General features: G+C 34.6%; 5 protein-coding genes across 11 annotated transcripts; 3 read left to right on the plus strand and 2 right to left on the minus strand.

Moving 5' to 3' along the window:
* Positions 1 to 68: 68 nt before the first annotated feature.
* drosha lies at positions 69 to 9,304 on the minus strand. Of its 3 annotated transcripts, none has more exons than XM_064358100.1 (10): positions 9,155 to 9,302; positions 8,312 to 9,098; positions 7,769 to 8,263; positions 7,455 to 7,714; positions 4,890 to 5,047; positions 4,027 to 4,834; positions 1,840 to 2,193; positions 1,465 to 1,787; positions 502 to 647; positions 69 to 458 (listed from the first exon to the last, which is right to left on the minus strand). In XM_064358100.1, the coding sequence occupies exons 2-10, from the start codon at positions 9,042 to 9,044 to the stop codon at positions 199 to 201; spliced, it is 3,537 nt and encodes a 1,178-aa protein (XP_064214170.1). In that variant the 5' UTR covers positions 9,045 to 9,098; positions 9,155 to 9,302; the 3' UTR covers positions 69 to 198. The 3 variants fall into 3 exon arrangements, 1 of the variants encoding a protein (XP_064214170.1); XR_010334984.1 differs by having other exon boundaries at positions 320 to 458; positions 1,461 to 1,787; positions 9,155 to 9,304; XR_010334983.1 differs by having other exon boundaries at positions 320 to 458; positions 1,437 to 1,787; positions 9,155 to 9,304.
* Positions 9,305 to 9,355: 51 nt separating this feature from the next.
* On the plus strand, positions 9,356 to 11,276 carry LOC655885 (major facilitator superfamily domain-containing protein 9). 3 transcript variants are annotated; one of them, XM_064358101.1, is made up of 5 exons: positions 9,356 to 9,488; positions 9,544 to 9,884; positions 9,930 to 10,061; positions 10,108 to 10,237; positions 10,292 to 11,276. In XM_064358101.1, the coding sequence occupies exons 2-5, from the start codon at positions 9,834 to 9,836 to the stop codon at positions 11,239 to 11,241; spliced, it is 1,263 nt and encodes a 420-aa protein (XP_064214171.1). In that variant the 5' UTR covers positions 9,356 to 9,488; positions 9,544 to 9,833; the 3' UTR covers positions 11,242 to 11,276. The 3 variants fall into 3 exon arrangements, with proteins under 3 accessions (XP_064214171.1, XP_008199089.1, XP_967538.1); XM_008200867.3 differs by having other exon boundaries at positions 10,328 to 11,276; XM_962445.4 differs by lacking the exon at positions 9,356 to 9,488 and having other exon boundaries at positions 9,541 to 9,884.
* LOC107398775 (uncharacterized) lies at positions 11,271 to 16,364 on the plus strand. The gene is made up of 5 exons (XM_064358104.1): positions 11,271 to 12,253; positions 12,303 to 12,402; positions 12,454 to 12,558; positions 12,610 to 12,765; positions 12,815 to 16,364. Exons 1-5 carry the CDS (start codon positions 11,811 to 11,813, stop codon positions 12,869 to 12,871), a joined length of 861 nt encoding a protein of 286 aa, XP_064214174.1. The 5' UTR covers positions 11,271 to 11,810; the 3' UTR covers positions 12,872 to 16,364.
* Positions 14,110 to 20,510, minus strand: LOC103314529 (uncharacterized). 3 transcript variants are annotated; one of them, XM_064358103.1, is made up of 5 exons: positions 20,091 to 20,510; positions 19,925 to 20,040; positions 19,755 to 19,878; positions 19,492 to 19,701; positions 14,110 to 14,844 (listed from the first exon to the last, which is right to left on the minus strand). In XM_064358103.1, the coding sequence occupies exons 2-5, from the start codon at positions 20,009 to 20,011 to the stop codon at positions 14,156 to 14,158; spliced, it is 1,110 nt and encodes a 369-aa protein (XP_064214173.1). In that variant the 5' UTR covers positions 20,012 to 20,040; positions 20,091 to 20,510; the 3' UTR covers positions 14,110 to 14,155. The 3 variants fall into 3 exon arrangements, with proteins under 3 accessions (XP_064214173.1, XP_064214172.1, XP_008199091.1); XM_064358102.1 differs by having other exon boundaries at positions 19,925 to 20,053; XM_008200869.3 differs by lacking the exons at positions 19,492 to 19,701; positions 19,755 to 19,878; positions 19,925 to 20,040; positions 20,091 to 20,510 and adding exons at positions 16,154 to 16,363; positions 16,403 to 16,526; positions 16,571 to 16,702; positions 16,747 to 17,180.
* LOC103314528 (uncharacterized protein) lies at positions 20,272 to 20,994 on the plus strand. Its single transcript, XM_064357986.1, has 3 exons — positions 20,272 to 20,300; positions 20,348 to 20,622; positions 20,789 to 20,994. The coding sequence occupies exons 1-3, from the start codon at positions 20,272 to 20,274 to the stop codon at positions 20,992 to 20,994; spliced, it is 510 nt and encodes a 169-aa protein (XP_064214056.1).
* Positions 20,995 to 22,306: the final 1,312 nt, after the last annotated feature.

The following is a 22,306-nucleotide window of genomic DNA, read 5'->3' on the forward strand; positions in this document are numbered from 1 at the left end:
TTGATAAAAAAAATTGGTTCCTCAATGGGCAATGGTAAGGAGTAATCATTGGGAACAGTGGAACAATAAACTTGTAAGCCGTCTAATTAAAATCAATCAAATTAATACACCCAATAATGCGTAAAACCGGAATAAAACCCTTTTAGAGTGAGACCTGAGACTTAAAAAGCTATCACAAAAATCATAGTAGCGTTATTCCTAATCACTTAAATCCTCAGTCGATAAATACGCCTTAGCCTTACTAGTACTACACCTGGGCGAGCTGTCACTCTCACTCGTGACCTTCGACCTCGACCTAGACCTCTGAAACCTCCTCCTGGAGTAACTCTCCGGCGACCGCGTCCTAAACCCGAATTTCAGCCCCGACCTCGACCTGCTCCTCCTCCGCTTCTTATTCTTCTGCTTCTTCATGCTTTTCGCAATGACTCGCTTTTGGTGATCCAACTGTGGAAACAAATCTACAACCAGCAATAGATTTTTCACTCAGTTTCAACGTTGTACCTTGCGAGATTTCCAGCGCCTTCTTGGCCGCGTTCATCTCGGCTTGTTGGATGCTGTGGCCCATGGCACTGGCGAGGCGCCGCCCCCGGAAATACACCGCCACGGTGTACACGCGCGTGTTAGTGGGGCCTTTGCATTCGATCACCCTGTAATAACAATCAGTCATGTTACATTTTCGGAAATAAAATTAACTAGGCGCCCTCTGGTGATGACTTTTGAACTATGTCGAAAACAGTAAAGAAATTTTCGTAATGCCACATTTAACTGACATTTAATGAATTGTTCAACAATTTTGCGTGTATAGTGTTAATTACTTACAATAGAAAGAATTACTTTAAAAGTACGTGGTGGTAAATACTAGCGTTGACTTTGGTTCTGTAGTTTTTCGTGGTATAAAGTGTTTATTGTTGGAACTTGAAAGTGGATAAAAAGTGAAAAATATTTAAATTTTGATTACAAAGTGTTATCAAACAGTTGTCTAATTAAAGATTATAAGTAATGGATCACAGCGAACACAAAGTTTGGCTCAAGAAACCAATAAATTAGTGAAAGTGTTATGAATTTTAGGTTAGAATTTTCCACTGAAAAAATCATGCTGCGGTAAATCTACAAAACTACAATAAAGATTAACAACTGCTGATACATTTAAACGTAAATTATGCCAAAAGGTAGGCTTTTCAATGTCTTTGTAATAATTTTCCAATAAATAAAGTGAACCAAACAGTCATTCGTTATTCGTGTTTTCCTCGTCATCTCTCATTTGTCAACATAAGTTTCTTGCATCAAAGATGCAATAATCATTCCGCATAGGCAATGTAATAATTGTGAAGCCCCAAAATTCGTACAACGCTCAAAACATCCGAATAAACATTTTCCCGCCATTTATGGCTACTGTTTTCGACCTAGCTCAGTGGCGCCCCCAACGGTAATTTTACTTCCGAATTAGTAAAGCAAACGACCGACTTATAAACCGGAATGTCCGGTTCGCCCCCATCCATGGTCCGCAAGGTGAGGCAACATTGCTGGAGCTTGGACTTGGGGTCGTTCCAGTCCTGGTTCATTATGAAGTCCTGGAGGCGCGGGAATAGAGTCACTTGGCAGAAAACCTCGCAGAATTCTAGCCCCTGGTCCACATAAAGCGCCCCAATAAAGGCTTCCAGTAAATCAGCGCGGTCTTTAGTCTTCAATTCGGCTTTCGGGTTGTTGTAAACGGCATAGTTTGACATTCCCAGATCGTCACAAACCACGGCCTGGGTGCGGTTATTGACCAAAGAACTGCGCAACAACTAGAAAAAAAATTATCAAAAATAAAACAAACACAAGAGGGGGTTTTCCAACCGATAAGTGCCCCTCGTGATGTTCGGGGAAATACTTATACAAGTATTCCGAGGCTATAAGTTGCAAAACCGTATCTCCGAGAAATTCCAACCGTTGGTTAGAACCCAGCGTTAGGTTTGTGTAACCGACACTTCGGTCGGTGAAAGCTCGGGCCAAAAGCCGAATGTGGTTGAATTGCAAGCCGACACTTTCTTCGAATTTTGTCAAGTTTTGCAAAAGTTCGAATTTCGGAATCCATTCTCTGTCACCTGTCGGTTCCTGTTCTTGTAAAGGGTGAGGCGGGAGGTTCATCCAAACCTCGAGCAAGTCGGGGTTGACTTTGAACAGGGTTTCGGAAAAGACCCGATCCACTACCTAAAAAAACGAGAAAAAACTCAAAGTTTTTTTTATAATAAAATACATTTTTTTTGAAAATCTCGAGAAATCTTTTAAATTTGCTTTACAAACCGCACATCATTAGAAAGCTTATCAAAATTTCTATTGACAGGTGTAAGCAAATACAGGCTGTTCCATTCGAAAAAAATGAGTTATTCAACTTTTTGCACACCCTGTACATTATCTGTGCGTTATAACGAAAAGTCGACTATTTGCTAAAACTACAAGATACTCTAAGTTTTTCTGTCGAAAATTTGTCGGAAAATATTCATTGGCGGCGTCACAGTGATTTTTTAAATGTGGGTTGTTTTTAGCACAAAAAGTTGAATAATTCCAAAACAAAAAAAGATAGGCCTGTAATAGTTAATACAAAGTACCATTATTTTTTTACGTAGAATCTAATTATGCAAAATATATAAGGTGTTCCATTAAAAAAACATAACTTTGGTTGATCACCCTGTATAACAACATCCTGTGTAAAATATAAATATTTTTAGTTCATGGACTTTAAGTTGATCTATCGGATAATAAAAACGGCATCGTAATATTTTCAATAGCAAAAAAGTTATAGACCGATTATGCACCCTTGGGTCAGCGTGTATAAAGGTAAAAATAATAAGAAAATTCTTTGTATTAAAGTTATTGATAAATAACGGATTTATATAAATGATATGTGGCAACGTTGTCTAATTCGGAAGTAAAATTACCGTTGGGGGCGCCACTGAGCTAAGTCGAAAACAGTAACCATAAATGGCGGGAAAATGTTTATTCGGATATTTTGAGCGTTGTACGAATTTTGGGGCTTCACAATTATTACATTGCCTATGCGGAATGATTATTGCATCTTTGATGCAAGAAACTTATGTTGACAAATGAGAGATGACGAGGAAAACACGAATAACGAATGACTGTTTGGTTCACTTTCTTTATTGGAAAATTATTACAAAGACATTGAAAAGCCTACCTTTTGGCATAATTTACGTTTAAATGTATCAGCAGTTGTTAATCTTTATTGTAGTTTTGTAGATTTACCGCAGCATTTCATGATTTTTTCAGTGGAAAATTCTAATCTAAAATTCATAACACTTCACTAATTTATTGGTTTCTTGAGCCAAACTTTGTGTTCGCTGTGATCCATTACTTATAATCTTTAATTAGACAACTGTTTGATAACACTTTGTAATCAAAATTTAAATATTTTTCACTTTTTATCCACTTTCAAGTTCCAACAATAAACACTTTATACCACGAAAAACTACAGAACCAAAGTCAACGCTAGTATTTACCACCACGTACTTTTAAAGTAATTCTCTCTAATGTAAGCAATTAACACTATACACGCAAAATTGTTAAAGAATTCATTAAATGTCAATTAAATGTGGAATTACGAAAATTTCGTTACTGTTTTCGACATAGTTCAAAAGTCATCACCAGAGGGCGTCTAGTTAATTTTATTTCCGAATAAAAATAAATGATTTTTTTGAAACGGTTTCCTAGGAAATAATTCCCCGTGTTGGCACATCTACACATTGTGATTTTTTGGATGAATTTTAATTTTTTTAAATTAAAAAAACTGCTAAAGCCTGATAGAAAATTAAAAAATAATTATTCATTGTTTTTTAGAGAACTATTACCTAGTGTGAAACATAAAAACATTAAAAAATAATGAAAACTAAAGAAGTTGGTAGCTCCAGATTTTTTTAAATATGACTAGGAATTTTTTCAACATTTTTCCCGTAATCTGCACTTGCTTCTCAATAACGTATCACTGAGTTGGTGCGCCAGTTCTTGAGCATTTTGTATATTACTTACATTTATCCCTCCATCTAGGAACAGCGCCCCCATCAGGGCCTCAAAACAGTTGGCCATGGCATGCCTCAGCTCCAAATCGTGGCACAAATCCGACCCATGCGCATACAGCATGAACTGATCCAACTTCAGAGTTTTAGCCAAAACGGCCAAGTGTTGATTTTGAACAATCGCCGCCCGATATGTCGCCAAGCCGCCTTCCTCCAAATCGGGAAAAGTGTAAAACAAATGAATGGAACTCAAGAACTCAACCACAGCATCGCCCAAAAACTCCAACCTCTCATTATGCGTAATATTCGACTCGGTCTCCTGCTGTTTCCCAAACCTCGACATGATATTAATCAACGTATTAATCCCGCGCTTCCGCGTATTCATATAATGGATCCTCCTATCCCCATACTCCGGCTGTCTAATCCCGCAATTCGTGAGGGAATTCCGGGCATGGTCGGGATTCGTCCCGAAATTCTCCCGATACGAGGGATGCGTCAAAGCCAACTGCAGTAACGCCCGATTCTTAAACTTGTAATTCACCGACTCTTCCAGGATATTGAGCGAGTGGTGAAACCTCAAGTGGCACACCAGGACCGGGATGAGCATGGCATGCTGGATTATGTCGCACATAATCCCAGTCCGGTAAAATCCCTCGGCGGACACGGCGACCGTGATATCCCGTTTCATCTTGCCTTGGGTTCGCATTTCTTGCAGTTTGTTTTCCTTGGATTCGAGTTTGCGTTTGTCCTCGAATGTCGGCTTCGACATGTTTGCCAATAGGTGGCGGAATTTCACGTAATCACGCCAGGCTTTTTGATAACTGGAAAGAGAATTTTGGGTTTTTTGAAATGGTGCACGGACGGTAGAGGGCATACTCGGGGTTACCGGCGTAGCTTAGTTGCGGGGGGCGGATGCCGAAGTGGACGATTTCGGGGAATTTGTAGTCGCCTGGCTTTTGGAGGTCAATGTTGCGGTCCAGTTGGTCCACGCGGACCGAGCAGGGTTTCTTGCCAGGGTAGGTCACCACCATGCCCTGAAATTTGAACCATTTTACTATCTTTCATTTTATTTTATAATTTTTTTAATTACCAACTATTTTTATTTTATTTTATTATTTTCTTAATAACCAACTATTTTTTATTTTATTTTATTATTTTTTTAATAACCAACTATTTATTTTATTTTATTATTTTCTTAATAACCAACTATTTTTTATTTTATTTTATTATTTTCTTAATAACGAACTATTTTTTATTTTATTTTATAATTTTTTTAATAACCAACTATTTTGATTTTATTTTATTATTTTCTTAATAACCCCAACTATTTTTTATTTTGTTTTATTATTTTTTTAATAACCAACTATTTATTTTATTTTATTATTTTTTTAATAACCAACTATTTTTTATTTTATTTTATTATTTTTTTAATAACCAACTATTTATTTTATTTTATTATTTTCTTAATAACCAACTATTTTTTATTTTATTTTATTATTTTCTTAATAACGAACTATTTTTTATTTTATTTTATAATTTTTTTAATAACCAACTATTTTGATTTTATTTTATTATTTTCTTAATAACCCCAACTATTTTTTATTTTGTTTTATTATTTTTTTAATAACCAACTATTTATTTTATTTTATTATTTTTTTAATAACCAACTATTTTTTATTTTATTTTATTATTTTTTTAATAACCAACTATTTATTTTATTTTATTATTTTCTTAATAACCAACTATTTTTTATTTTATTTTATTATTTTCTTAATAACGAACTATTTTTTATTTTATTTTATAATTTTTTTAATAACCAACTATTTTGATTTTATTTTATTATTTTCTTAATAACCCCAACTATTTTTTATTTTGTTTTATTATTTTTTTAATAACCAACTATTTTTTGTTTTATTTTATTATTTTCTTAATAACCAACTATTTTTTGTTTTATTTTATTATTTTCTTAATAACCAACTATTTTTTATTTTATTTTATAATTTTTTTAATAACCAACTATTTTGATTTTATTTTATTATTTTCTTAATAACCCCAACTATTTTTTATTTTGTTTTATTATTTTTTTAATAACCAACTATTTATTTTATTTTATTATTTTTTTAATAACCAACTATTTTTTGTTTTATTTTATTATTTTCTTAATAACCAACTATTTTTTGTTTTATTTTATTATTTTCTTAATAACCAACTATTTTTTATTTTATTTTATAATTTTTTTAATAACCAACTATTTTGATTTTATTTTATTATTTTCTTAATAACCCCAACTATTTTTTATTTTGTTTTATTATTTTTTTAATAACCAACTATTTATTTTATTTTATTATTTTCTTAATAACCAACTATTTTTTATTTTATTTTATTATTTTTTTAATAACCAACTATTTATTTTATTTTATTATTTTTTTAATAACCAACTATTTTTTATTTTATTTTATTATTTTCTTAATAACCAACTATTTTTTATTTTATTTTATTATTTTCTTAATAACCAACTATTTTTTATTTTATTTTATATTTTTTTTAATAACCAACTATTTTTATTTTATTTTATATTTTTTTTAATAACCAACTATTTTTATTTTATTTTATAATTTTCTTAATAACCTATTTTTTATTTTATTTTATTATTTTTTTAATAACCAACTATTTTTTATTTTATTTTATTATTTTCTTAATAACCAACTATTTTTTATTTTATTTTATTATTTTCTTAATAACCAACTATTTTTTATTTTATTTTATAATTTTTTTAATAACCAACTATTTTTATTTTATTTTATAATTTTCTTAATAACCTACCATTTTTTATTTTATTTTATTATTTTTTTAATAACCAACTATTTTTTATTTTATTTTATAATTTTTTTAATAACCAACTATTTTTATTTTATTTTATAATTTTCTTAATAACCTACCATTTTTTATTTTATTTTATTATTTTTTTAATAACCAACTATTTTTTATTTTATTTTATTATTTTCTTAATAACCAACTATTTTTATTTTATTTTATTATTTTCTTAATAACCAACTATTTTTTATTTTATTTTATTATTTTCTTAATAACCAACTATTTTTTATTTTATTTTATTATTTTTTTAATAACCAACTGTCCGAGTTTTTAAACAAAATTTACCAGGTAAAAATGGTACCAATTATTATTTCAAATAATTCGGCACCAGTTTAGTTAAAGAAACTTAATTCTGGTCGATTCCTTGCTTAAAAACGACAAAGGTGTGTCAAGTTTTTGCTACTGAGAGGATTCAGAAAACGGTTAGACATTTTTTCACATAAAATAGGTAATTGAAGTTGCAAATGCCTTTAGAACACAATAATTTGAAGCGTAAAACACAAAATTCAAAAGAATTAAATTTTCTTAGTTATGGGACTGAGTATAAAGTTATTCGGATTTATTTACTTTGATTTCATCAGCGTAACTCTGCCACTCATACTGCGTCATCTTGATCATATCCTCCAGGTCCTTCTCTTCAATTAACGACACTGAACTGTCCAGAAGATACTGCAGTACTTCGTTCATTGCTAAAATTTCCTTGCCATTGTCGGGCAATTCGCGCACAAACCGCGGCATGAAATGAAACTGGGAACAACCGTCAACATCACCTGCAGCCTTAAAATCCAAATCAACCAGTTCTAGAATTTCTCGAAATAAATAATCATCTAAAAAAAAAAAAAAACTAAATTGACAAAACCTAAAATTTTGCACCAACTTACGAAACAAATCCAACTCTCTCACGGTGAAATTATCGGGAATTTTCTCCTCAATATACAAGATTGTGTACTCGATGTTAAACCGGATCACCTTACACGTGGGGAGTTTTTCCAACGGAAAGTGCGAGAACATGGAAAAGCCCTCGAAAATGAACTCGTGCTCGTCATAGTGTATGATTGTTGGCGTTTTGATTAAAAAGTTAGTCGGGGGTGAGATTGTTATGCGGTAGTGGTACAGTCGCTCGGCATTATTGCTGTCAGGAACACATTTCTCCAGGTGCTTTTCTCCGGGATAGATCCCGTGCCGGATCCCGGATTTCCGGGACTTGATGGAACAGCGGCAAAGGGGGCCGTCGTTCATCTCCCCCGGATCGTTGTACCACATTTCCGGGTGCAGGCGGTCGGGGTGTTGTTGCTTCCTCTGCAGCTCCTCCATCGTGCAGTCTTCCTCATCGGTGAGCTCCTCCTCCGAGCTTCCCGAAGAGCTCGATTCCTCAGCTGAAATTTCCAGTTAAAAAATTTTTTCTTCAATGTAATAGAACTCACATTTGTGTTTGCATAACCTGGCCCGGTTTTTCCGCGGCGGCGGCTCATATTTCGGCTTTAACTTATTAACCTTCGCCGCTCTCATAACCAGGCAATCGTTAAATTTATCACAAAGTTGCGTCAGTCGTTTCGTCGCCCTTGTAACCCTCGCATTACTCTCATCCTTCCTGTAGTACAAGTCCGAGGGTGTGGACCTCGTCCAGATATTCTTCTCCTGCTCTAGCACCTCCTCATGGTCCACTTTCGCCAACTCGTGGATCTTATTCGAGACCTCTTCCCGCGTCGAACAGTAATTTTTCCGCCACTTGGACAAGATCAGGTCGCGTTCTTTGACCGGTTTTTCCCGGGGGCGGCTGCGACTGCGGCTACGTTTCCGGTAACGTGAATATCTAGGCGACCGGGAACGGCGTCTCGGTGAACGCGATCGCTGATTGGTGGCTTTTTTCTGCTTGTATAATTCCAGTTCTTGGCTGTAGTCGCTCGGGGGCGGCGGGCGGTCTTTGTAGCGTTTGGGGGGCTTGTCTTGTGCGGGGTACGGGGGGTAGTAGTTGTAGTGGCCCATGGGCGGCGGCGGGACGTTGAAATTGGCGGGGGGCGGGTATGGGGGCATCATGGGGGGGTACGGCTGCTGGTTCCACTGCCAGCTGGGCCAGCGGGGGTCGGGGGAGGGGTAGTTCGGGGGGTAGTTGACGTATTGCCCATAACTCGAATTATAGTAGTAAGGGTCGCTCATTGTCTTCAAGACTATCACAGACAAGTGGATAGGCGTGGATTAGTGAAGATTATCCTATAAATTATATAATGGTGGAAATGTAAATTATTAATTGTGCATGGTTTTCTTACATTTTTGGTTGAAAAAATTGTTTAATAATTGTAGCACCATGATGTTATTTTTTCTATCAATAATTTTTGGTTACCAAAGAGACCACCGATTGGTTACTACCAACATATCGGAAACTTGATGTAAATATCCCTACTTAAAAATTCGAAAAAAGTCGTTACAAAAAAGACAATTGGCGAAAATCCCAGTTTTATTAGTCCTGGGCCTGAATATTATTATAAAATCGTAAAAAAAAATATTTTCAAGCTAGTAGAATAACTGAAAAGGGAATCATAACCTCTCCTTGATTATGCAACTAGTCATACAATACGTTTTTTCAATTAAATTCATCAATATGCAAGTGCATATCTTATGTTTCAACTAATTAAGTAATTACGCATTTTTGTTTTAGTTTTTCGGCATTTTTAATTAACATTTTAAATTTTGAAGGTTATCTGTCAAGACATAACCTCACATAAAAAATAACCTCTGAACATTTTTAAGTTATCTCTTATCAAGTCAATTATTTAATTCCTAACGTCACACTACTTGCTTTACACTCGTGAGTGCCGCCCAGTTATCGAATCTGATTAGATAAGCACAAGTGTGATTATTATTAAATAATAGCAACATAACTCAGCAAAAATTTCGGTATGATGGCGCACATGTTTTGCTTTATTTGTTACATCACGAAATAACGAAATGTTTACCAAGACCAAAAATCTGAACCTAGTCTATGTCCTGTCTTTTGTGGTAAGTGAAACCAGTTAATTATCACATTATTCAAGTCAATTCCAGGACCTGTTTGCCGTGGGCCTCACAGTGCCCCTATTCAGCAACCATTTACGGGAGTTAGGAGCTTCCCATTTCACTATAGGCCTCCTAAACTCGCTATACTCAGGACTCCAAGTCATTTCAGGCCCCATTGTGGTATGTACCCCACAAGTCAGATTTTTCCGTAAACAAATTTTTCCAGGGCAGTTGGAGCGATGTTAGGGACCGCAGATCCGTTTTACAGATCACTTTACTGCTCTGCAGTCTCGGCTACGTGGCCCTGGGGCTCACAAACTCACTTTTGGTCATCGCAAGCGTTCGAATTTTGCTCGGTAAGTTTCCAACCAATCGTAGGCATTTCCCCGACCACGTGACTGTTTAACCAGTGGCGCCAGCACACTTTCAAAATCGCATGATTACAGGAGTTACAAAACACACTCAAAGCATTTGCAAGGCTATTATAACCGATTTGGTGCCCCCTTCGGACCGGGCCAGCGCTTTCGGCCGCTCCACAGCCTTTGGTTCCCTCGGTTTCATAATCGGGCCAACGCTGGGGGGCCACTTAATCGAGCGAAAAAACGGCTTTTTCCACGTGTGTCTTTTCACAAGTGTGCTTTTTATCATCAATGTTGGCATAACTTGCGCAATTAATGAAATCAAATCACCAAAAAAGCGGCAATTAAATCATGAAAGTGTTCCTATTTTTGCAAAACTTGGACACGAGTTTAACAAGTCGGTGAGAGACATGGGGGAGATCGACTGGGGGGCTTTTTGGGACGTGTTCCTGCTACGGTTTATTTTCGGTTTTTCGGTTACGATGTATTTCTCGCAACAGTCGGTTTATTTGAAGGAGCAATTCAAAATGGCGCAGCGCCATGTTGGTTACACCATTTCGTTTTTTAGCGCGTCTGGAATGGCGGCCGCTTTTTTGCTACATTACATTAATTATTTCTACAAAGGGGACGTTTCGTGTTTGAAACGTCTAACTCATTTTTTTCTTTTAATGACTTTGAGTCTTGTTTGTTTGTATTTTGCGCCAAATATCGAGTTGTTTTTGTTGGTTTTGGTTCCCTTCTCGTTGAGTTGTACGGTTTTAAGGATAGTTAGCATGGAATTGATGCTCAAAAATGCGTCAACTACTCACAGGGGGTCTCTATCAGGGACTTCCAACAGTATTATGTCAGTTGCTAGGTTTGTAACTCCGGTTACTTCCGGGTTAATTAGTGATAAGTTGGGGGGATCTAGTGCTCTGCTTTTTACGGCTGTGCCGCCCTTGATTGGGACGCTTGTGTCGGTTTGGATGAAAGTCAGGAATGGTGATAAGAAAAACAACTAATTGTGATAATGTTAGTTAGTAAAGATTTTATTTTATCTTGTTTTATTTGCGTCCCAGTTTCTTGTCCTTTTCCCTTATTATAATTTTACAAAAAATAATTATTCGAGTGAATGAAACTAAACCTGAACTGAATAATACAGTAATTACTTCATTACGAGTCGAATTAAAGGTTTAATAATAAATTATTAAAAATGCTCGGCTCTTTTTTTCATCATTGCGCATTAGCTACGTAACACTTGTGCAAAATGCATCATAAAAACATACAACCAATGACAGGTATTCTAATACTGAAGTACCGAAGCTCAAATTTAGTTTCAGACGACTACTTGAAATTTATCAAATTTGTGTCAAGCGATATTTTTCAACTGCTCCCAGTTAAAATATTCCTGGCCGTTGTTTTCCTAACTCATGCCGTTTTGGATTTGTTGACAATTTATTTCGTACTTTTTGTGATAGAGCCGCACGATTTCATCACTTATATTTCAGTGTTTCTGGGCGAATTTTATGCAAGTTTTTTCATCGTTTGTGCTCTTTTTAACATAAATTTTTAGCCACTTTTTGCAATTGTAATGTTACTGTTTCGTGGAAAAATAACCGACAGTTTGAAACACAAATTGGCAATGTGGACAATCACTAGTACAGACGAGAAGACTCAGTCGGACATAAAACGGCAAATAGTTTTTTTCAACGGCTTTGTTGTTCTAAATTCTGTAATAATTTCGATTGCGAGTTGGTTTTACGCCGCCCGGTTGTCAGACGATGTGAATGCGTTTTTTGCACTACGTTTGATCCATGAATATTTTCCTAAGAGCATTTTTGAAGTTATTTACAGAGTCACAAATTTTGTGCTTGGCCAGATGATGTGTGTTCACGTCCACCAGACGCTTTATTACACCCAACACATCAATATTCAAGTGCAGATGTTTAAAAAAATTATAAGAGATTTGGAAAACGAATCGAAAATTGAACAACAGCTGAAATTCTGTATTGAAAGACATGCCGAATTTATTAAGTGGGTTCCCAAAATTTTTTTTCGCAAAAAAATTAATAACAAATTTCAGAATTATAACGTTAACGACTAAAGAACTTCGTGGTGCGTTTGTCGGGTTTGCATTTGGCGGGCTTTTGTTAGGTGTTGCGGTTGCGTTTTACATTTTTTCGGTAAGTTATTTGAATAATTTCCCAATAATTGAGATTAAATAAATGTTTAAGGGGCTTTTGACTCCTGAGTACTATTTACGTGTAGGTGCTATTGGTTTAGCTAGTGTGGTTAATTTCGCGGTTACAATTTGGTTTGGACAGTCTACTGAAAGTCATGTACTATTTTTTTAAATTATGATTGTTTAAATTATTCGAAAAAAATTGTAGCTAGATGAATTGATGTTGGCAGTCGGTGAAGTCCAATGGTACAATTTCAGTCAACGTAATAAGAAAGTTTATTTAATTCTACTGATGAATGTTATGAAAGGACGGAAGTGGAGGGTTTCTGAAGAATATTCGGTCAATTATCGATTGGGACTAGCCGTAAATGTTACTTAATCACTTCTTAACCACTTCTTTCGGTTATTTCCAGATTGTCAGAGGCGTTTATTCAATCATTTCTGTCACAAGTTCGTACAAAAAGTCTTGAAATGTTTTGGGTAATTAACACACAGGTACTTTGCTGATTTATTTATTTGTAATATCTAGTGTTTTACAGTTTGTTTTATTTTTAATTCTTACGAATTAAAACAGCTTCAAAGATTCATTGAGAGTTTTTACGGTTACATAATTATTTTATTATTAATTTTACGAAAAAATATGAATCAAAAAACTTTTTTAAGGCCGTGATTTTTTTTTGTTTTCCCAAAATATGTCGGGATTTTTTTTTAACAGAAACCCCAAAGTGAGATTTGTCGTTTTTTTTTCTTTTTATCTAAAGCTCGTATTAAATGAAACAATAATTAAGTACATTACGAGTGACAATAAAAAATAAAAAAGGTGGCGTATTTAATGAAGGTATTTGGAAATAAAATTAACTAGACGCCCTCTGGTGATGACTTTTGAACTATGTCGAAAACAGTAAAGAAATTTTCGTAATGCCACATTTAACTGACATTTAATGAATTGTTCATCAATTTTGCGTGTATAGTGTTAATTACTTACAATAGAAAGAATTACTTTCAAAGTACGTGGTGGTAAATACTAGCGCTGACTTTGGTTCTGTAGTTTTTCGTGGTATAAAGTGTTTATTGTTGGAACTTGAAAGTGGATAAAAAGTGAAAAATATTTAAATTTTGATTACAAAGTGTTATCAAACAGTTGTCTAATTAAAGATTATAAGTAATGGATCACAGCGAACACAAAGTTTGGCTCAAGAAACCAATAAATTAGTGAAGTGTTATGAATTTTAGGTTAGAATTTTCCACTGAAAAAATCATGAAATGCTGCGGTAAATCTACAAAACTACAATAAAGATTAACATCTGCTGATACATTTAAACGTAAATTATGCCAAAAGGTAGGCTTTTCAATGTCTTTGTAATAATTTTCCAATAAAGAAAGTGAACCAAACAGTCATTCGTTATTCGTGTTTTCCTCGTCATCTCTCATTTGTCAACATAAGTTTCTTGCATCATAGATACAATAATCATTCCGCATATTTAATGCAATAATTGTAAAGCCCCAAAATTCGTACAACGCTCAAAATATCCGAATAAACATTTTCCCGCCATTTATGGTTACTGTTTTCGACCTAGCTTAGTGGCGCCCTCAACGGTAATTTTACTTCCGAATAGTAGGTTATAAAATGTAAAATATACTATTATCAAATTTTTCTGAAAAATATCGCGTTATTTTCACGAGTTTTTACAAAAAAATGAAAACACAAATTATTTTGTTTAAAAATATTTTATTGTGAAGGTGTTGCAATTTTCCTAATCCTGTTTGATTCTTGCTTCCGTTTCTTGTTCTTGCTCCGTCTTCATGAACCTTTGGTTCAGCAAATAGACACAAATGACCATTGGCAACAACGAGAAAAATTTAAACCCATAACCGCCAAAATACTGGCACACAATTCCGAAAAAAATCGGTCCTATGACATTCACCAAATAGGCAATGGTGTTAGACGCCTCAAAAACATCAGGTTTTAAACTTAAACCCAAGGCATCATCGTCCAAGAGCGCGTTTACCAACATAAAGCAAAAAAACATCGGTATTAGAAGAAACAAATAGCACTCATAACTGGGGGCATAGTACAGCCCTGGTAGAAGAAACCCGGAGATTAAGAGACTGTGCTCGAATAACTTTTTCTTATTCTGGACTCGTTCCTTAACAAATGGTACCAACATAGAAGTTGCAAAAAGCCACATGTGTTGGTAGGCGATTGAATAACCAACCACTACCGTGCCGAGATTGTAATTAAAAACGAGCAAAAAACAAAAACGGACGAAATAAATCGAGAAAGTTGTGGTGTAGGCGGCTTGGAGTAACATGCAGTCCCAGTGTTTTTTGTAGTTGACGGTTTTGAGGTTTTTGAGGCGGTGGTAGCAGATTGAGGGCATTTGCTTGAAGTGGGTTTGAGGACGCTTGATGTCCGTGTCTTCCTCCACATATTGCATCAAAACTGCAATTAAAATTTAGTTGCGTCCAGTCTACGGATATGTAAAAGTTAGGATATGAAACGGCGTACAAATAAAATTGTCGCCAGAGAGCGCACTTGTTCCATTAAAGTATTAATTTTATAAAAATTGTTGTAATTAAATAACGGTTAGCACAAGGCGAATAAAAAATACAGGCAGATAGAGCATCAAATTCTCAATAATAGGGGATAAAAATAGTGCAAAAATTATATCTTAAACTATATTTAAAAAAATTTCAAAGTTTTACCAATTTGCACTCTGCCTCATATTTTTCAAAACGCTGCGAATACGGTTACAGATACAAGAAAAATGTTCAGAGGAAAGTTGTAGAGAATTAAATTTCCTTTAAAAAAGTCCGCGAGACCATATCCCTATCAACCATTTAGGCCCCAAAGTCATTCAAAGACGCTCAGTGACGGATTTCCACCATTTTGCCGGTGGTCAAATATTGGAAAATGAATTTATACCTAAACCGTTGAAGATAGACATATCGTGTCGCGGACTTTTTTGTAGAAAATTTAATTCTCTACAACCTCGTTCCTTTCACTTTTTTGTATCTTAAACCGTATTTGCAAAAAGAACGCAAATTGATAATTCTAAGCTATAATTTTTTGGGCACCGTCGCCTATTTATTAAAACGCTGCGAATACGGTTAAAGATACAAGAAAAATGTTCAGAGGAAAGTTGTAGAAAATTAAATTTCCTACAAAAAAGTCCGCGAGACCATATCTTTATCTTCAACCGTTTAGGCCTCAAAGGCGTTCAAGCGACAGATTTGCGTGGTTAAGTATTGTAAACTTAATTTCTGCCTAAACCGTTGATGATAAAAATATGGTGTCGCGGACTTTTTTGTAGAAAATTTAATTCTCTACAACTTTGTTTCTTACACTTTTTTTGTAACTTCAACCGTAATCGCAGCGTTGGCAAAAATATAAGGTGGAACGAAAATTCATAATTTTTTGCGCACCGTCGCATATTTATCAAAACGCTGGGAATACGGTTGAAGATACAAAAAAAGTGTAAGGAACGAAATTATAGAAAATTAAATTTCCTATAAAACAGTCCGCGACACCACATTTATATCTTGAACGGTTTAGGAATAAATGCTGCGCAAATTGATGATGTTTTTTTTATATTGTTAAGGTTGTAACTGCGCCATCTGCCGACACTAACAAACAAGATTGGGTGGGCACAATTTTTCTGTTCTGTCGCGTCCTAGTATTTCGCTATCCCTATCTTAAAAAGGCCATTCTAGAAATTTTTTCGCTGAAATTTTTTAGTAAAAGTACTTACGAATTGCCACTAGTGTGAAAACGGTGGAAAACATGGCAAGGGAGGAAAAGTTCTCATTACACAAAAACAAATGCCCCCCCAGTGAATTGCCAAGGGCGAGGCCTGCAACCCTCGTCCCTTCAACCAGATTAAAATATTTGATGTGTGTTTCCTCCGGTGTTATTTTTGCAACGAATTCTTTCGAATACACAAGAACCTGATTAAAAACAGCTACACAAAAAATAATAACCACCGAAAAATTCCACTCACCAAAAACCAATCTCAACCCCAATGTCACCCACAAACCATCCTCAAAAACGAACGTGAAAAAAATAAAAAAGACGGAAAATAGGCAAAAATTGAGCGCGTGTTTCTTGCCATGCTCGAAAAGTGCCTAAAATTGCTGTCTAAAAACTGAAAGTGATTGAATTGACTTACAGTTAGCTCTTTTGCGATTGATTGTAGTATGAAAATTAAGGCAGCCACCCACCCTTGAATGTGGTGTGTGCCGCCCTTAAGCATAATGTGGCGCGACAAAGCTGCTTGTAAAATACCAACAGCGAAGAAATACTAAGAAAAGTTGTAAGTGTGGAAAATTACAGTTGTTCACTTACCAAAAATACGGAAAGTAGGAGTAATTGAACGTTCGATAATCCCATCACTTCGACTTAATGAGAGAAAATCGGATAATTAGAATGGTTTTTTCATGCTACAGTGGATTTCGATACTCATGACTTGCCAAGGGAATGAATTTGTAATTTGACGTTTGATTGTTGCACAAGTTTGATTTTTTTGGGGTTTTTTTGCAAAGGCGCTCTTTGGAGAGGCATTGTGCAGAACCGGACTTGACACAACGAGGCCAAGTGACTTTTGTGACAAGAGAACGCGTTTTTTTTTTACTCAAACACCTTTAAACTTTTTTTACGGAGGACTATAACTTAGGAGACTATCTGTCTGTATTTTTTTTGATTGCTATGTGTTAACAGTTATACAAATGCAACAATTTTTTCAAAGTCTTTGCTCTGAAAACTATCCGTAACTTTTTCTCTCCTAACAAAAATTTCTAGAATGACGTTTTTAAGTTAGGGACAGCTAAATACTAGGACGCGGCAGAACAGAAAAATTGTGCCCAATCTTGTTTGTTCCATTAGTGTTGCCAGATGGCGCAGTTACAAAAATAAAAAATCAAAAACCACAATATAAAAAAAACAAACATCAATTTGCGCAGCATTTATTCCTAAACTGTTGAAGATAGAAAGGTGGTGTCGCGGACTTTTTTATAGGAAATTTAATTTTCTATAACTTTGTTCCTAACATTTTTTTTCTATCTTTAACCGTATTCCCAGCGTTTTGGTAAATATGCGACGGTGCGCAAAGAATGATGAATTTGCGTTTCACCTTATATTTTTGCCAACGCTGCGATTACAGTTGAAGTTACAAAAAAAGTGTAAGGAACAAAGTTGTAGAGAATTAAATTTGCTACAAAAAAGTCCGCGACACCATATTTTTATCATCAACGGTTTAGGCATAAATTAAGTTCACAATACTTAACCACCGAAAAATTGAAGCAAATCTGTCGCTTGAACGCCTTTGGGGACTTTGTGAATTTGTACCCAAACCGTTGAAGATGGAAATATGGTCTCGCGGACTTTTTTGTAGGAAATTTAATTCTCTACAACTTTCCTCTGAACATTTTTCTTGTATCTTCAACCGTATTCGCAGCGTTTTACTAAATAGGCGACGGTGCCCAAAAAATTATCGCTTAGAATTATCAATTTGCGTTCTTTTCGCGAATACGGTTGAAGATACAAAAAAATGAAAGGCACGAGGTTGTAGAGAATTAAATTTTCTACAAAAGAGTCCGCGACACGATATGTCTATCTTCAACGGTTTAGGTATAAATTAATTTTCCAATACTTAACCACCGGCAAAATGAAGGAAATCCGACACTTGAGCGTCTTTGAATGACTTTGGGGCCTAAATGGTTGAAGATAGAAATATGGTCTTGCGGACTTTTTTAAAGGAAATTTAATTCTCTACAACTTTCCTCTCAACATTTTTCTTGTATCTTTAACCGTATTCGCAGCGTTTTGACAAATATGGGGCAGAGTGCAAATTGATAAAAGTTTGAAATTTTTTAAAAATAGTTTACGATAAAATTTTTGCATTATGTTTATGTCTTACTATTGAGAATTTGATCCTCTATCTGCCTGTATTTTTTTGTTTGCTACGTGTTAACCCTTATACAAATACAACAATTTTTTCAGTCTTTGCTCTAAAAACTTAGTAACAAATTCTAGATAACCGTAACTTTTTCTCTCTTATTTACGGTTTTTCCGTAGAATTGTCGAATTTTAACAAACATTTCTAGAATGACCTTTTGAAGTTAGGGATAGCTAAATACTAGGACGCGACAGAACAGAAAAATCGTGCCCAATCTTGTTAGTTCCATTAGTGGCGCCAGATGGCGCAGTTACAAAAAATTAAATAAAAAATGGTTCTATTTAAATAACCGTAAACACAAAACAAGATATGATAGGGAAAAAAAATATCAAAAACCACAACAATATTAAAAAAACAAACATCAATTTGCGCAGCATTTATTTCTAAACCGTTGAAGATAGAAAGGTGGTGTCGCGGACTTTTTTATAGGAAATTTAATTTTCTATAACTTTGTTCCTTACACTTTTTTTGTATCTTCAGCCGTATTCCCAGCGTTTTGATAAATATGCGACGGTGCGCAAAAAATTATGAACTTGCGTTCCACCTTATATTTTTGCCAACGCTGCGATTACGGTTGAAGTTACAAAAAAAGTGTAAGGAACAAAGTTGTAGAGAATTACATTTCCTACAAAAAAGTCCGCGACACGATATGTCTATCTGCAACGGTTTAGGTATAAATTAATTTTCCAAAACTTGACCACCAGCAAAATGAAGGAAATCCATCACTTGAGCGTCTTTGAATGACTTTGGGGCCTAAATGGTTGAAGATAGGGATATAGTCTCGCGGACTTTTTTAAAGGAAATTTAATTCTCTACAACTTTCCTCTTAACATTTTTCTTGTATCTGTAACCGTATTCGCAGCGTTTTGAAAAATATGAGGCAGAGTGCAAATTGGTAAAACTTTGAAATTTTTTTAAATATAGTTTAAGATATAATTTTTGCACAATTTTTATCTCCAATTATTGAGAATTTGATGCTCTATCTGCCTGTATTTTTTTATTCGCCTTGTGCTAACCGTTATAAAAATACAATTTTTTTAGTCTTTGCTCTGAAAACTTAGTAACAAATTTTAGATATCCGTAACTTTTTCTCCCTTATTTACGATTTTTCTTGTTTATTATTTTTTATTACTTACGGACAGTACTGACTGTTAGAACACTGGCAAACAGCGCATTTGTGGCCAGTTCCCTAGTACACGAATAAATATAACTTCCCAAAATTAATCCAATTAAAAGCCCGCCCATGCAAGTGACGTCAATTAAATTCGAATACGTGATATGCATACTTGGAGGTTCACTTTTTTCAATATATTCTTTCGCCAATTGGGACATTTGATTAAACAAAACTGGACAAAAAAAGAAAATACGATCAAATTAACGAAAATATTGGCTCACCAACCGCAAAATAGTTTACAAAGAAACAATGACCACACATCCCAATAAAAAACCGCAGTAAAGAAGCACAAAAACTCGGCAAAAAGGCACATGTGGAGTGCCATTTTCCGGCCATAAAAACACTCATCCTGGAGGAAAAAATTTGGGTTTTGGTTCACACTGGGTTTCACTTACGATAAAATCTTTCGAAAACGACTGAATTATAAAAGTTGCCGAATGTAAAAGCCCTTGTGTGAAGTGTGTTCCTCCAGTTTGGTGCATGTGACGTGCTAGGAGAGTCAACAAACCGTCTGAAATATTAAACTACGAAAAAGTAATTTTTTTGTGATTTCTCACCCACCAGTAGATTTACAATCACGACCAATTGGCCGTTGGTGAGTGCCATCATTCAAATTTTGAGTGGTGTTGTCACTTGGCGCCTTTTTGAGTCATTTGGGGTACAGTTTTTTTGGTCTTTCATCGAACTTTCAACCATTCGAGCGCAATGTCTGGTATACTGTTAACGTTTCAGAAACGTCACAATGACAGTGACAGCAAACTTTGTGGTTATGTGACTCGAACAGTTTTAATGTTTTTTACGTGTTTCCCCTCAACTAGCAATTACATCACAATCCTCCTGGCTCTAGTGTCCATAACCGGCGATTACATCGTCTCGCACACCAAACTGCACCTCTTCCAAGCCCTTTTCGACAACGCCACCCATGCCACAATCGGGGCCCTTTCCTGGCTTTATATTTGCATCAATTGCAAAAACCGGTCACACACCCAAACCTTGATCGAGATCGGGTTGTGTGCCGGTATCGCCTCGTTGATTGATATTGACCATTTTATTTCAGCCCGGTCTGTACATTTAAAGGTTTGTGGCGATTTTTGTAAGTTTGGGTGTAATTTTCATATTTTAGGATGCCACAAATTTGCAAAAACGGCCACCTCTTCACTGCTCGACGTTTCCTTTTTTGTTCTGTTTGCTATTTTTGTTGTTAAGTTACTTTTTTCAAGTGGAGCTTTGGAAGAGGGTTTCTTTGATCGTGTTGACAGCTTTTGTGAGTCATCATACGAGAGATGCCACACGGAGGGGGTTTTGGTTTTACCCCTTTGGGTCAACGCCACCTATTCCGTATTTTTTGTACGTGGGAATGACTTGTTTTTTGCCTCCGGTTGTTTGTGTGTTACATGATTTGGTGTGGATTGGGGGCGAAAGTGGACCGAGATATACTTTTATAAGCAAGGGGGCTGTGATATAAATTTGTTAATTTATGAATTTTTGTAAAATTGTGACCGATGGTTTTAAAATTAAGTTGGCGATGTTGACTGACAATTGCAAACTCAAAGCCACCTTGATCGCATTATTATTTATTGTATAAGCTTATTGTTTTTATCAGAATCGTGGTTAATAAAGAACTGGATTCATTTATGTGTTATTTATTTCCTGATTGTCTTAAAATTGTAAAGTTTCCTTATTACTGGTTGCATAAGCACTGCCATGTTTCGTCATGTACAGAGTGCGCCATTTTGGATGAAGAAAAACGAGTGACATATTCTCGAGTCCGTTTTTTGAGAAGATAATTTTGGTCAAAACGGCATCCCGCTATCGTCTTTTGTTTTCGAGTTATAAACAAAAGTTGACATTTTAGCGAAATCTTAAAAAATCATATCTTTCTTATTATAAAAGATACACATTTGAAACACAGACATTATACAGGCACTTTTTTTGAGAGAATCTAATAATGTTATCAGCGATTTTTTTCAACCATTCGTTTAACTGTAATAACATAAAGTTGTATTTTTTTAAATAGGAATCATAGTTGGCTGTGACAATTTCGAATAACTTATTTTTTTCTGATTTGATATGTCTATTTGTGTAATACATTAACTTTAAATATTTAAGAAAAAACAAAACATTTCGCTTTTTCTTTATAGTAGGCCATGAAAAAATTTTGGATTTTTAATTAAAACTATGAAAATTGTATTACCCAACAAGTCTTTATAATTTAATGATTTTTTAAACCCTAATTAATTCAAAAACAGCGTGATAAATTTATATTAGATCAAATTTTTGCAATTAATAATAATTATTTGTTTTTATATTTAAAATGGCAAGCTTACGTTGTCATTCTATTTTCCAATTTTAAACAAGAAATGTCGGAAGAAGAAAAATCTTGTTAATTGTATGATTGCGTATCAATAAAATTTTATTTTACAAAAAAATGTCAATCCAAACACTAAAATCAAATTCCATCTGCGGTAAAAAAATACACAACATTATCAACGTCACCTCCATTGCACTAAATCATAAAAAAGTGGCATCAAGTGGTAGTGACACATGGTTTGCAATTTTCTGCACATTTTTTATATAATTAAAATCTGCGACGCTCGTATATTTGTTCAATTGAAAATAACTTTAACTTATTTTTATAATTTCACATTTTTTACTTTAAAAACCGTTAACAAAATTTCTAGATTATTCACACCTTTTATGTGAAATAATTTTTCCATGGCCAACTACTTTCAAATATTTTAAATATATTTTTTATCAAAAATATATAAAAATATTAA

Source organism: Tribolium castaneum, chromosome 7, assembly GCF_031307605.1.
Source record: "Tribolium castaneum strain GA2 chromosome 7, icTriCast1.1, whole genome shotgun sequence".
Lineage (NCBI taxonomy): Eukaryota > Metazoa > Arthropoda > Insecta > Coleoptera > Tenebrionidae > Tribolium > Tribolium castaneum.

Coding starts and splice junctions, on each gene's coding strand:
- drosha (XM_064358100.1), bottom strand. CDS start 9,044: ATGAGCGACCCTTACTACTATAATTCGAGTTATGGGCAATACGTCAAC. Junction 8,264..8,311: donor CAGGTTATGCAAACACAAAT/GTGAGTTCTATT, acceptor TGGAAATTTCAG/CTGAGGAATCGAGCTCTTCG. Junction 5,048..7,454: donor GTTACGCTGATGAAATCAAA/GTAAATAAATCC, acceptor TTCAAATTTCAG/GGCATGGTGGTGACCTACCC.
- LOC655885 (XM_064358101.1), top strand. CDS start 9,834: ATGTTTACCAAGACCAAAAATCTGAACCTAGTCTATGTCCTGTCTTTT. Junction 10,062..10,107: donor TCATTTCAGGCCCCATTGTG/GTATGTACCCCA, acceptor AAATTTTTCCAG/GGCAGTTGGAGCGATGTTAG. Junction 10,238..10,291: donor AAGCGTTCGAATTTTGCTCG/GTAAGTTTCCAA, acceptor CTGTTTAACCAG/TGGCGCCAGCACACTTTCAA.
- LOC107398775 (XM_064358104.1), top strand. CDS start 11,811: ATGTTACTGTTTCGTGGAAAAATAACCGACAGTTTGAAACACAAATTG. Junction 12,254..12,302: donor AGACATGCCGAATTTATTAA/GTGGGTTCCCAA, acceptor AACAAATTTCAG/AATTATAACGTTAACGACTA. Junction 12,766..12,814: donor ATTATCGATTGGGACTAGCC/GTAAATGTTACT, acceptor GGTTATTTCCAG/ATTGTCAGAGGCGTTTATTC.
- LOC103314529 (XM_064358102.1), bottom strand. CDS start 20,138: ATGATGGCACTCACCAACGGCCAATTGGTCGTGATTGTAAATCTACTG. Junction 19,879..19,924: donor CGTTTTCGAAAGATTTTATC/GTAAGTGAAACC, acceptor TTTTTCCTCCAG/GATGAGTGTTTTTATGGCCG. Junction 14,845..19,491: donor TCTAACAGTCAGTACTGTCC/GTAAGTAATAAA, acceptor TTTTAATTGCAG/TTTTGATGCAATATGTGGAG.
- LOC103314528 (XM_064357986.1), top strand. CDS start 20,272: ATGACAGTGACAGCAAACTTTGTGGTTAT. Junction 20,301..20,347: donor ACAGCAAACTTTGTGGTTAT/GTGACTCGAACA, acceptor CCCCTCAACTAG/CAATTACATCACAATCCTCC. Junction 20,623..20,788: donor AAAGGTTTGTGGCGATTTTT/GTAAGTTTGGGT, acceptor TCGTGTTGACAG/CTTTTGTGAGTCATCATACG.